This window comes from Monodon monoceros, unplaced genomic scaffold, assembly GCF_005190385.1.
Source record: "Monodon monoceros isolate NGI ecotype Baffin Bay Population unplaced genomic scaffold, NGI_Narwhal_1 Super_Scaffold_6, whole genome shotgun sequence".
Taxonomy (NCBI): Eukaryota; Metazoa; Chordata; class Mammalia; order Artiodactyla; family Monodontidae; genus Monodon; species Monodon monoceros.
Genome location: NW_021703783.1, coordinates 20,743,899 through 20,756,559, shown reverse-complemented (window position 1 = coordinate 20,756,559; position 12,661 = coordinate 20,743,899). Strand labels below are relative to the sequence as shown.

Here is a 12,661-nt window from a genome sequence, read left to right as displayed (position 1 = left end):
GCTGAAGGGAGAAGGTGGCTGTTAGAACCCTGGACTCCTGCCGGTGACAACCCCAGGAGCACACCTCAGGCCTCGGTTCCCTATTGCCTGGCTTTGCTACTTACTACACAGCAAAGACAAGTTATCTGAAGTCTCTAAACCTGAGTTTGTCTATCTATAAAGTGGAGTTAGTGGTGCCTCATTCAAAGAATGGAGAGAACTAACTAATGTTTGTAAGACACCTGCCTTAATACCTGCCCACTAAAATGTTCCAAAGCTGCATTCTCTTCCAGAATTCACCTCCCAATTCCAGCCTTAGAGAGTGGCTCCGCTGCTCCCATTCTACTGTACTCACATACCTCTTCTCTCCTCCCTCATTTGCTCCAGAACCCAACACAGTCACAAAGCTCTTCTCCTAATCTCCTGATCCCAAAGCCACTGTATATTATATCAACGTGTCTTGAAGTAGATGAAGAGCAAAATCCAACTCCCTTCAGGTGGGAACTATCAGAAGGTGCATTTTTGCTGGAAGTTGCTCTCTTCAATTCAAATGCCGGGGGCAGAAGGCATAGCTAGAGGACAGATGCCACTACGTTAAAAGGAAGAAAATCATTTCCCAGAAAACACGCAGCTGCAATTTGCATTCTACAGGAAGTAGAGCAAAGCCTTTTAAATTCCCTCTCTAAACAGATTTCTGCAATTATTAGAACTTAAAAATACAGATGTTAAAGACCATGGCTTAAGGAGTTAGTTAAACACATGCAATTGCAGATGGAAAGACTGAAAATTTTCTGAAATTGGTATTAAATACCCTCATACATAAAGGGACACTGCCAACACATATGGCATAGTGGAGAAAAAACGACGCTCTGAAGAAAAAAAAAAAGAGAACCCGAACAAGCTATTTCCTTTAGTTGGACCACCATAGAGATGGCTAGTGCCAACCCAATATCCATTCTCTGCTCCCTCTTTACTAAAGAACTCCCTACATTATTGGAGGAGCCTTAAATAAAAACCTGTATTTTTAGTCCCTTGTGATAGGATTGGGCAAAGCAGAAGTCATTGGGTAGAGCTTATAAGAAAAGCTCTTTAAAAGAGACTTGCTCAGCTGGTAGACACCCTTTTATCCTTCCCTGCAGGAGCTCCAGCAGCCATCTTATGACTATGAGGCAATCTTGAGGACGGATGGAAGCTGGTGTAGAATGGAGCATAAGTCTGGTATAGTGATGGCACTATTACTACTTCACATTACCCCTGGACTCCTTTCCTCTAGACTTCTTTTATGGGACCAAAAAAGAAATTCCTAATTTGTTTAAGCTGCTGTTATTTTGGCTCAAATGCAGTTCTTAACTGATACTCACACCTAGCGTAGGTTTCCATTAGTTTCCTTGTGAATGAGGATTATAAGTTAATATCAGGAACATAATAATTTTTGGGTAATTATATATGAATTCTTGTTTTAATTTAACTATTGAATAAAATTTATACCAATAGTTCTAAGTGTAGGTTAAATCTAGTCTTTTGCTGCCTTTATAAAGCAACAGTCTCTATTACAGCTAGCTCTCTGCACTGGGTGGACACCATCTGAAAATGGATTCAAGGACCATGCCCCTAATGGGCAGGTGAGGTAAGTGGCTGTCTAGTACATCTTATTCCTATTTGTGTTTCGCAATAATGCAAACATGCATCTCTCTGAAGCATTTCTAGGGATTTTCATCAGCAGTGACAAGGGAAACACAGGAGTTAAAAGGCTCCCGCTTCATGCAGCCTCTCTTGTTTCCACTATACAGCTAGGCCAGGAGAACCCAGAAAAAGGCAGGGATCACTTTGTGGAAATCCTTATGGATTTGTCATCTGCTTCTCTCTCTACTTTTCGGTCTCATTCTGGATCAACCTCAATCAGTATGAGAAGAACCTGGGCATGGGAGGGAACAGGCAAATACTTACGAAGAGGAGAGCCAGGGAGATCCCCCTACAGTGGTCTTAGACTTGGCTCTCCCCTAGTTGTCTTTTGTATGTAAGAACTCCAGGAACATTGCGCATATGTTAAATTCGGGACCACATGCATGAGTGTTTATGATATTCACAAAACTACAGATAATTTCAGCAGTAATAAAATTCATTTCCTATACTTAATATTATCTGCTCTGTGTTGCTATGCAAAGACTAATAAGTGTATAAACTTCTTGAGCAATGTTACATAAACATAAAATGTGATTCATGTGTATGTTTACAACCACAAAAACACATTAATTGATAGTCTACAGAAAGACTGAAGTTCTTTTTTTTTTTTTTTTGCGGTACGCGGGCCTCTCACCGTTGTGGCCTCTCCCGTTGCGGAACACAGGCTCCGGACGCGCAGGCTCAGCGGCCATGGCTCACGGGCCCAGCCGCTCCGCGGCATGTGGGATCTTCCCAGGCCGGGGCACGAATCCGTGTCCCCTGCATCGGCAGGCGGACTCTCAACCACTGCGCCACCAGGGAAGCCCCTGAAGTTCTTTTACAAATTAAACAGGGTACTTCCCTAGTGGCACAGTGGTTAACGATCCACCTGCCAATGCAGGGGACACGGGTTTGAGCCCAGGTCCAGGAAGATCCTACATGCCGCAGAGCAACTAAGCCCGTGCGCCACAACTACTGAGCCTGCGCTCTAGAGCCCACGAGTCACAACTACTGAGCCCGTGTGCCACAACTACTGAAGCCTGTGCACTTAGAGCCCGTGCTCCACAACAAGAGAAGCCACCACAATGAGAAGCCCGCGCACCACAACAAAGAGTAGCCCCTGCTCACCACAACTAGAGAAAGCCCATGTGCAGCAACAAAGACCTGGACACAACTCAGCCAGGAAGGAAGGAAGAAGGGAGGGAGGAAGGGAGGGAGGGAAAGAAAGAAAGAAAGAAAGGAAGGAAGGGATTATAAATAGGGTTACTTGTGCTAATTTACTGAAGATGCAACTAGAAAACCCAGCCTTCTATTCTGGGATTTTAAATCTGGTGCCTTTAGCAAATAGCATTATCAATGGTTTAAAGTCATATTTGGCTTCTGGTGAATAGCAGTGGGGTTTCTCTTCTCCTAAGATCCTCCTGTGAGGCGATGTACCTTGCTCCAGCGGTGTGCCTGAAAACACTAACAGTGACAGCAGTGTGCATGCCCAAAGGAGGGATTCCGAGGAGCTTCACACATCCCTGATCTATCATCCCACTCTGGTCCCTGCCCCCCATGGTCCCCACCTTGATTTTAGCATCAACCCTAAACTTTTTCTTTTAGATTTTCTTACACTGATTGATGACGTTTTTGATGTAAAATAATGTAGAATGACTAAATTCTTGTCCACTACCCAAAACAGAGGTGATGAAGAAAGGCATCTGCACACCTGATGGTACATCTTTACAGCAGTACAGGCAGGAGGCGCCACACCCCTGGGCAGATCCAGGGCCTTTAAAGCCATTAGAGATGCACAGGTAGTTTATCCCAAACACCCTAGTCACCTCTCCAGGAGAGTGGTAAGGCTTGTAGAACCCTAAAAAGGCAGAAAACCTCTTCTCCATGGAAACGTTAATGCTCCCAGGAGAGTTCGCTTTCTGTTGGAAATTCAAGACTTTGCAAGCAAACACGATAAGAACTTGCAAAGTCACAAGGTGACTAGAATGAGTATCGGGCTTAGAATACTTAGGCAGGGGTGAGAGGAGAGGGGTGGGACCTGGGGTGTTTCCTTTAATTAGAGTCTCTATAGGTAGTGATTTCCCTACTTAACCAAAAGAAAGCAATGGAAGCAGCTCCCAGCCTAACCCTTAAAAGGAGAAAGATGGGTATCTTTAATTGAAATCAAAGCATCACAGAATTCTTTAATTATAGGCTCAAAGGGGTTTTGGGCTCATCTTGCAGCTCCTTGGCTTTCAGCAGGACAGTATTAAACCTTCCTGAAAAGATAAGACTCAACCTATTTTTAAACATACCCAAAGAGGACATTCTAGTCTTCTGTTCCTTTGTTAGACAGGGGAGTTTTTTTCCCTTTCTAACCTCACCACAGGTGAACTTTCCTATTACTAACCTGAGCCTTCACATTGGAGTTTGGCTTAGTTTGCTCAGTGGAAATGAACTGCTGGTCATCATTAGCCTTCTTCTAAACTGTACTTCCATCTGTCCATATGTATGAAATTATAACAATTAATTAAGATATTTGGGTTTAAACCAATACATTTGGAGCTAGATGCCCATGGAATTACTGACAAAACACTGCCACCCTTCTTTTTTTCATACCTTTTTATTTCTCTGCCATGAGCTCCAGTACATTTGAACACACATACACACTACAACAAATGTGCACAGTCACACTGGTAAATTAAAAAACATCCCTGAAACAGCTAGTTAACATTTAGATCTCGGCCCTCACTATTCACATCAGGCGGTAATAGTGAAGGGCATAGACACTGGAGCCTACTGTCTGTGCTTAAATCCTGGGTCTGGGACCATGGGCATATTTTGTAATCTCCCTATGTGTCTATTTTCTCATCTGAGGAATGGAGACAATAATAGTATCTACCTTATAAGATTGTGGAAAGGATTCGTGAGTTACTATATTAAAAGCCCTTAGAATGGTGTCTGGACCCTAATCTTAAATGCTATATATTTGTCAGCTATTGTTACATCCTCCTTGCAGCAAAGGGACATTCAGAGCCTCGATGTTACAGAAGGCAAAAGTCTGAGAAAGAAAAGAATAGGACTCAAGTTTAAGGGGAGTGAATAGCAAGAAGAGTGATCAAGGTGAGAAACTGAAAAAGACAAAAAGCAAATAAGAGAACGAAAGCTATAGGGAAAGAGGAAAAGCAGACATTTAATGGGGGGAAGGTAGAAAGAGAAAAATATAAGGTGAAAAAAAAGAAAAGTAAAAGGGAAACAAGAATAAAAAGGTGGGCATGAAATAGGGAAGAAGAAGAAAAGAAGGACTGAGGATAACAAAGGAGACCAAACATTAGAAAAGACTCCACTTACAGCTTGAGCTGGGTGTCAGAAAAAGAAAGGAGTGAAAGAGAAAACAGAAATGTTGGAACAGAACACTTGAGGAGAGGGGAGATAAGAGTGGTAACAGGAAAGGCTTCATTTGCAGCAAGGCCTCTTTGTCTTTGAATTAGGGGAAGTTTACATCCAAAATTAACACCTCTGATCTTCTAGACTTCCTTCCCAGTTTCTCCTATTGCCTTAGAGTCTGCCCCAGACTTGCCCCCTAAGGTTTGCCCTGATGAGCTGTCTGACTTGCGTCTGGTCCGCTCTACCGACAAAGCCAAGATGCAGTGATCCAATCTTCACTTCATTTTCACTAAATACTCCAGCCATACTTATATTTACACCCTCTTCCTTCTCCAAACCGTCAGAAACCCATAAGGGGAGCTGGTATTTCATTTTTTTAAATTATTCACCTTGACGACATCCCTCCCCCCCCCCCGCCTCCTCTGCTTTTTTTGGGGTAGGGGTGTCAATTTAGAACGAGAGGACCAAACGATACAGTACTGCAGGGGTATGCCGCTTTTAGGACTACAAATTGTCCTCCCCACCAAAGGGAATTAATCACCTAATCACTTGAAAACAAGAGAGAGGCTGGCTCTAGGTATAAAGTAGAATTAGGATTAAAAAAAATACTTTTTCTTTTAAGCATTATCATGATTAAATTGCCTATTTGGTGCAAATAAGCCTCCCTCTTGGAGAAGGTCGAGAGATCTTAAAGGGCCCTCTAAGCAGATGAAGTGGACGGACCGCGAGCGTCTCCTCACGCGGGGGTGAGCTTGGGCCGCCGCCGCCGCCTCCGGAGTCACGAAGCCAGACGCGGCGCGTCTCCGCCCAGGACTCGGGAGACTGCAGCAGCGCTGCCGCGGCCCCGGCTGCTCCTGGAGGCTGGGAAGAGACGCGACTCCCGCAGACACGTGACCTCCTCCCAGCCGCCGCTTCCCGCGACCCAGATCCGTCCCCGGAACCCGCGCTCGGCGGGGCGGGCCGTGGGACACGTAGCGACGGCCCCAGTCCCTGCTGCGCCCTGGTGCGCGTGCATTCGGCGTAGTTCTCCCCTTGGTTCACGCGCCACTGGCAATAAAGAATGTTTCGGGGATCACCCGGGAGAATGCAGGAAGGAAAGACGTTTGGTTTGCCATCTATCTACCTGTATATAGAGAGATTAATATCTATTCTCTCCATCCCCGCCCTGGCAGACCCGAGCGGCGGCAGCGGGACCGGAGACCCGGGAGTCCCGCAGGACGCGCTTTTCCCCCGGCCTCCAAGGCCCCTTGCCGTCCGCCGTTCCAAGCGGCAGGGGCAGTGCGCAACTGCGGGCACCTCCCGGTAACTCTCACTAGCAGTGAGTCATGCTCCCGAGGTGGCTCTGGGGAAAGGTAGCCCGGCTGGTGCTGGCCTGTGCTTTCCCCGCGCCGGGCGCCGCGGCTGCAGGGCGAGCGCGCGCGCGCACCGGTTCCCCGCGCAGTGATGTGGCAGCAGCTGCAGGTCGGATCACGTTGCTGGCCCTGTGCTGGTACCCGTTTGAGACAAGATTAAGGAAGGAGGCTTTGGAGGTGCCAGCGGTAGTAAACGTGGGCTCTGCACACTCCCGGAGTCGCTTATCACACGAGGGGGGAGGGGGCGGGGAAGGCACGCAGCGCCACCCGGGGCGCGGCGGAGTTTAGCCAGCGAGTGATAATGCTGCATCGCTTTCCGCGGTAGCCCCTCTCGTGCCACCCCTTCCTCACCCCCTCCCTCCCTGCCGCGTTCCTCGGGGAGAGCCTGAGGCCCCAAACGTCGTCATCTGCGGCTGTGATTAGTGGCACCGCAATTCCGGCTGCTGCGGGAAGTTTGGGTGGCCCAGGGACACTGTGTGGCCGAAAGACACTTGGATTGCGACATTCTGACCCACTGGCTACATTTTAGTTTATTTTAAATCCTTCAGGGAGCGGATTTCAAGTTGTCCCCTTTCGGGGCAACCTCCAATCAGGGCTAAGGGGTCCCCGCCGGCAACCGAGCGGTGAGCAAACAAGTCTCCAAATTGTCCTTTGGGACTGAAGTTGACCCACCGCGAATTCCCTTTCTCTTTCCTTTTTCTGGTCCAAACCAATAGCACAGTCGGTGGAAAAGCAAAAAGCCACGTTCACGTTCCTGAACCGCAATGACGGACGGATTGAGGGAGTCTCACTTCCGAGCCGAGGAAGCCCTGGCTGCCCTGCACCCCCCGGCGCCCCCCCCCCCACACACACACACTCCCCCAGCTGACTGCACCGCCCTCGGGAAGATGAATATCTTGGCTGAAGTTGTTTTTCCTTTCCGGTGGCCCTGATCAGGTGTCCCCGCCCCCTCCCGCCGTTTGCCCTCCCTCGCAGCTTTCTCCAGACGCCCCCTCCCGGCCCGGCCCCTCCTCCCCCGCCCCCCTCTGGGCTGGACCGCGGATGGTACGTTCCGCACGTGAGCTGGGTGCTGGTCTGGCCGGCGACGCGCGTGCCCTGTGGCCAAACACTGCCCGGAGTGAGAGCAAACTACCAGCGCAGTGGGGCCGGCGCGAGTGTGCGTGCGTGTGTGTGCGTGTGTGTGCGAGAGAGCGAGCACGGTGGGAGGAGGGGACCAACCGCTTCACACTTTCAACACTGCACTGAAGAGGGAGAGAGAGAGAGAGAGACTGGAGACGTACAGATCCCCCCAAGATCTCCCAAAGCTACCGTCCCACAGATTATAGAACAGATCCCCAAAAATCGAAACAGAGGAAACGGACAGCGGTGGAACATGGACGAAGGAATTCCTCATTTGCAAGAGAGACAGTTACTGGAACATAGAGATTTTATAGGGTAAGGTGCACGCACCCTTGCGAATATCTGTCTAGGCTTCAGTTTGATTTTTTTCTTCTCCAGAAAGTGGTATGGAGCGGGCGAGGGCAGAGCCCCTCCCCGAATGGATGCCTGATGCTGATTTCTGTTTTGCAGACTGGATTATCCCTCTTTGTATATGTGTAAGCCCAAAAGAAGCATGAAGCGAGACGATAGCAAGGTAAGTGTAAGTTTCTGATGTTCCTCATAACCTGTCTGGATAGTTAATTAGGGCCATTGATTTCACAGCGAAGCTCTGCCCGCAAATATATTCCAGCTTCCCCGACTGTGAATTTTAAGTGGTTTGCGGGATACTCTCAAGGGGAGATTAAACATCATACCTGAATTTAAATTGCATTTCAGAACAGTCCAGAGGAAAGAGTTGTCTTGGGCATAGTTTCTCACAGTTTTTTTTTTTGGTGGTGGGGCGGCGGTATTGTAATATCCAGTAAATGAATGTTTAGCTTATTGTTTTCTCTCTTCCATGACTCTCATATATTAAGGATACCTACAAATTACCGCACAGATTAATAGAAAAGAAAAGAAGAGACCGAATTAATGAATGCATCGCTCAGCTGAAAGACTTACTGCCTGAACATCTAAAGTTGACAGTAAGATGCAGATTTTTATTCTTTGCCGCTCTCCAAGGGCGTGTTAATAGCCTGGTACTACTCCCAGAGATATAAGAATAAATGTAAATATCAGATTCCTTACAACCTGTGCTATAGAGGGTAGAGTTTCCTGCAAACTCAAGAGTAGGTGTTCACAACTGAAGGCAAGAAATCATTTATAAACTGTATTGTGGAAAGCTCAAGAAGTATAGGAATAGTACTTCTTTCAAAGTGTTTGCTTAAGTTGCTGTGCTGACTGGAGAGCCAGTGAAGCCAAATGTGTGTTTTTAAGTCACCAAGTGCCCCCTTTTTTTTTTGCACTGCAGACTCTGGGGCACCTGGAGAAAGCAGTGGTCTTGGAATTAACTTTGAAACACTTAAAAGCTTTAACAGCCTTAACGGAGCAGCAGCATCAGAAGATAATTGCTTTACAGAATGGTAAGTCAGTTCAGGGAAGCCAGCCCACCCCGAGGAAGCCGGGCAGCCCACAGAGGAGCAGTGTTAGGACTCTTCCCCCAGCCCCACCTCCTTCCTGGGGCCCACGGGCTCACTTTCATTTGTTAAATTGCTTACACTTTCCCTTCACTGGAAAGTGCCCATTTCCCGAAGCATCCTAAAGGCTTTCAGCCGAACTCAGAGGAGTCAGATTTGTATTTAAAGTGGCGGCTGCGCCCTCTCCACTTCGGTTTTTCAGCGGGGAGTAGAGCGCCTCCCCCCCTCCCCACTCCTCCCACCTCTGGGCAACCGGTGGCTTATATCACTCGAATACGGAGGAAAAACCGAGATCACTTTAGTCAATGCAGGGCCCACGTGATAAGCAGATGTTTTAACGTCGGTATTTTTCTTCTTGCCTCCATTCCTCTGTTCCCCACCCCCGCCCCTCACCCCTTCCTCATCCTAGGGGAGCGATCTCTGAAATCGCCCATTCAGTCCGACTTGGATGCGTTCCATTCGGGATTTCAAACATGCGCCAAAGAAGTCTTGCAATACCTCGCCCGGTTTGAGAGCTGGACGCCCAGGGAGCCGCGGTGTGTCCAGCTGATCAACCACTTGCACGCCGTGGCCACCCAGTTCTTGCCCACCCCCCAGCTGTTGACTCAACAGGTTCCTCTGAGCAAAGGCACCGGCGTGCCCTCGGCCGCCACCCCCGCCGGGTCCGGGGCCGCCCCCTGCCTGGAGCGCGCCGGGCAGAAGCTGGAGCCCCTCGCCCACTGCGTGCCGGTCATCCAGCGGACTCAGCCCAGCGCCGAGCTCGCCGCCGAGAACGACACGGACACCGACAGCGGCTACGGCGGCGAGGCCGAGGCGAGGCCGGACCGCGAGAAGGGCAAAGGCGCGGGGGCAAGCCGCGTCACCATCAAGCAGGAGCCCCCCGGGGAGGACTCGCCGGCGCCCAAGAGGATGAAGCTGGATTCCCGCAGCGGCGGCGGCCTGGGGGGCGGCGCGGCGGCGGCGGCCGCCGCGCTCTTGGGGCCCGACCCGGCCGCCCCGGCCGCGCTGCTGAGACCCGACGCTGCCCTGCTCAGCTCGCTGGTGGCGTTCGGCGGAGGCGGGGGCGCGCCCTTCGCGCAGCCTGCGGCCGCCGCGGCCCCCTTCTGCCTGCCCTTCTACTTCCTCTCGCCTTCGGCGGCCGCCGCCTACGTGCAGCCCTTCCTGGACAAGAGCGGCCTGGAGAAGTACCTGTACCCGGCGGCGGCCGCCGCCCCGTTCCCACTACTGTACCCCGGCATCCCCGCCCCGGCCGCCGCCGCCGCCGCCGCCGCCGCCGCCGCCTTCCCCTGCCTGTCCTCCGTGTTGTCGCCTCCTCCCGAGAAGGCGGCAGCCGCCGCTGCCGCGACCCTCCTGCCGCACGAGGTGGCGCCCCCTGGGGCGCTGCACCCGCCGCCCCCGCACGGCCGCACCCACCTGCCCTTCGCCGGCCGCAGCGAGCCGGGGAACCCGGAGAGCTCCGCTCAGGAAGATCCGTCGCAGCCAGGAAAGGAAACCCCCTGAATCCTTGCTCCGCTTAGAAGGGACCCGGGTTCACGCGGAATCATAAGTTAAAACACCCTTAACGTTTTCAAGGGAGGAAGTGTAAGAGATGCACGACGGGCTTAAAAGAAAACAAAACATAACAAGCAAAAAAACCACAGGTGTTTTGTGTACGTTTGGAGTTCCTGTTTTGCTCATCCCTCACCGCCCACCAACCACCAACCTCCACACACCAACATCCCTTTCTTCTCCCACCAGCTGTACAAGAACCTCATAGGTATTCTTTTTTCTTTAAAGAACTCCCCTTAATAAGTTTTGCCTTCTTTTAGGCCACGTTCCATTGTCTTTTAAAATATAGGACCGAATTCTCGAGGAAGTGAGAAGGGTCTGCTCAGCGAGTGAGCTCGCTGAACCAGGGTAGGGGAAAGGTGGCGGAGGAGCTGACGTGGAACCGCAGGTAGCTGCTGTCTGCCTGCGTCTCAAAGCTGTCCTGCTTGCTTTAGGAAGATTTCCACAAATAGAAGGAGGACCTTTTAGAATTCAACTTAGTCCTCAGTATTTCATAATGTTCAGCTTTTCAAGAGGCGTATATTTTTCAAAGAGGAAGCGGTGAGGATGCAGTCGCTCACGTTGCAACCTATTCTGAAGTGGTGTGAATGGTGTCTCTTAGTAAGTTGCGCTTGTTTAAGGAGATGTGGAGTTGGGCCAACGTCAGAACTAAGTCAGGGAAGGAGATGGATAAGGAAGGCCAGAGTCATTCTCAGTACATTTGCTAGCACTTTATTGAGAAATAGACCGTGAATCAATTAACTCATCTTAATTTCATATATATATATATATGAAATTGAGTGCATCTGTTTTCACCCTGTCATTATTTAATCCATCATGTTTCTAAGTTTGTATCATCTTGGTGTTAAAAAACAAAAAAAGAATGTGCGCTGAACTTGAAAAAAAAAAGAAAAAGAAAAACAAGTCCAAACTGATTTATCCTATATTCTGTTAATTCACAAGAGTGGAGGAGGAAAGCATTAAACTGGTCCGTTTGGGTTGGAAATGCTGTAAAGATGTGGAACGAAGCCCTGTGAGGCCTTCCTATCTCCAAGTCTATGTATTTTCTGGAGACCAAACCAGATACCAGATAATCACAAAGAAAGCTTTTTTAATAAGGCTTAAACCAAGACCTTGTCTAGATATTTTTAGTTTGTTGCCAAGGTAGCACTGTGAGAAATCTCACTTGAATGTTATGTAAGGGGTGAGACACAACAGTCTGACTATGAGTGAAGAAAATATCTGGGTCTTTTAGTCAGTTTGGTGCATTTGCTGCTGCTGTTGCTACTGTTTGCCTCAAACGCTGTGTTTAAACAACGTTAAACTCTTAGCCTACAAGGTGGCTCTTATGTACATAGTTGTTAATACATCCAATTAATGATGTCTGACATGCTATTTTTGTAGGGAGAAAATATGTGCTAATGATATTTTGAGTTAAAATATCTTTGGGGGAGGATTTGCTGAAAAGTTGCACTTTTGTTACAATGCTTATGCTTGGTACAAGCTTATGCTGTCTTAAATTATTAAAAAAAATAAATAAACACTGTCTGCAAGAACCAGCTGGTTTAGAAAAGTTTAGTATGTGAAGATAAACTAGAAATTATCTTTATATTCTAGTATTTTCAGCACTCCACAAATTCTATTACCTAAAATTAATATTGCCACGCTATTTTGTGATTTTAAAATTCTTACTAAGGAATAAAAACTTTAATATACGTACGCTATGAGATTGTCTAATAATTAAAAAGACATAATGGATGCTCGGATAGTTTTAAGATAATCTATGAATATAGGGATAAAAGTCATTTAGGTTCTCAGATACACAACTTTATTTGTCACTGGTTTGATATCACACATTTGCAATCTCTTGCAAGCCTCCAGGCTCTGGCTGTGTCTACTTGGTTGTTCCCAATATATCTACATGAAAAGTGCAAAAGAAAAACCTACCAGTCACTTCCATGGTTTATGTTAGACCCAGTTTGCTAATGTTTTTATGACTGATGGAGCTTTTCATCTTTGACACCAGGTAGCCTCTGTTGTGTGGTCTGGTGCTTCTCTTTCACTGGATCCCGTATAGATACTCTATCACTTAGGGGTGGTTAATTTCTCGGTATATTTTAGCTTCTTAGCCTTTATAAAATAATTCTTTTGTGGGATTTTATCATGGAATTCAAGGAACAGAAATAATTATGTCTAGACTTTTCTCAACTTTATAATCAA

At 48.3% G+C, this 12,661-nt stretch overlaps 2 protein-coding genes across 2 annotated transcripts in view; one reads left to right on the top strand and one right to left on the bottom strand.

The window, feature by feature from the left end:
* Positions 1-10,402, bottom strand: part of SSPN (sarcospan) — a 133,623-nt gene extending 123,221 nt beyond the window's left edge. Inside the window, exon 1 of the mRNA XM_029204991.1 lies at positions 10,328-10,402. The gene's annotated coding sequence lies outside the window, so the exon portion shown is untranslated. The remainder of the gene's footprint in view (positions 1-10,327) is intronic.
* Positions 7,402-12,367, top strand: BHLHE41 (basic helix-loop-helix family member e41). The gene is made up of 5 exons (XM_029204989.1): positions 7,402-7,793; positions 7,929-7,992; positions 8,315-8,422; positions 8,749-8,860; positions 9,324-12,367. Exons 1-5 carry the CDS (start codon positions 7,732-7,734, stop codon positions 10,412-10,414), a joined length of 1,437 nt encoding a protein of 478 aa, XP_029060822.1. The 5' UTR covers positions 7,402-7,731; the 3' UTR covers positions 10,415-12,367.
* Positions 12,368-12,661: the final 294 nt, after the last annotated feature.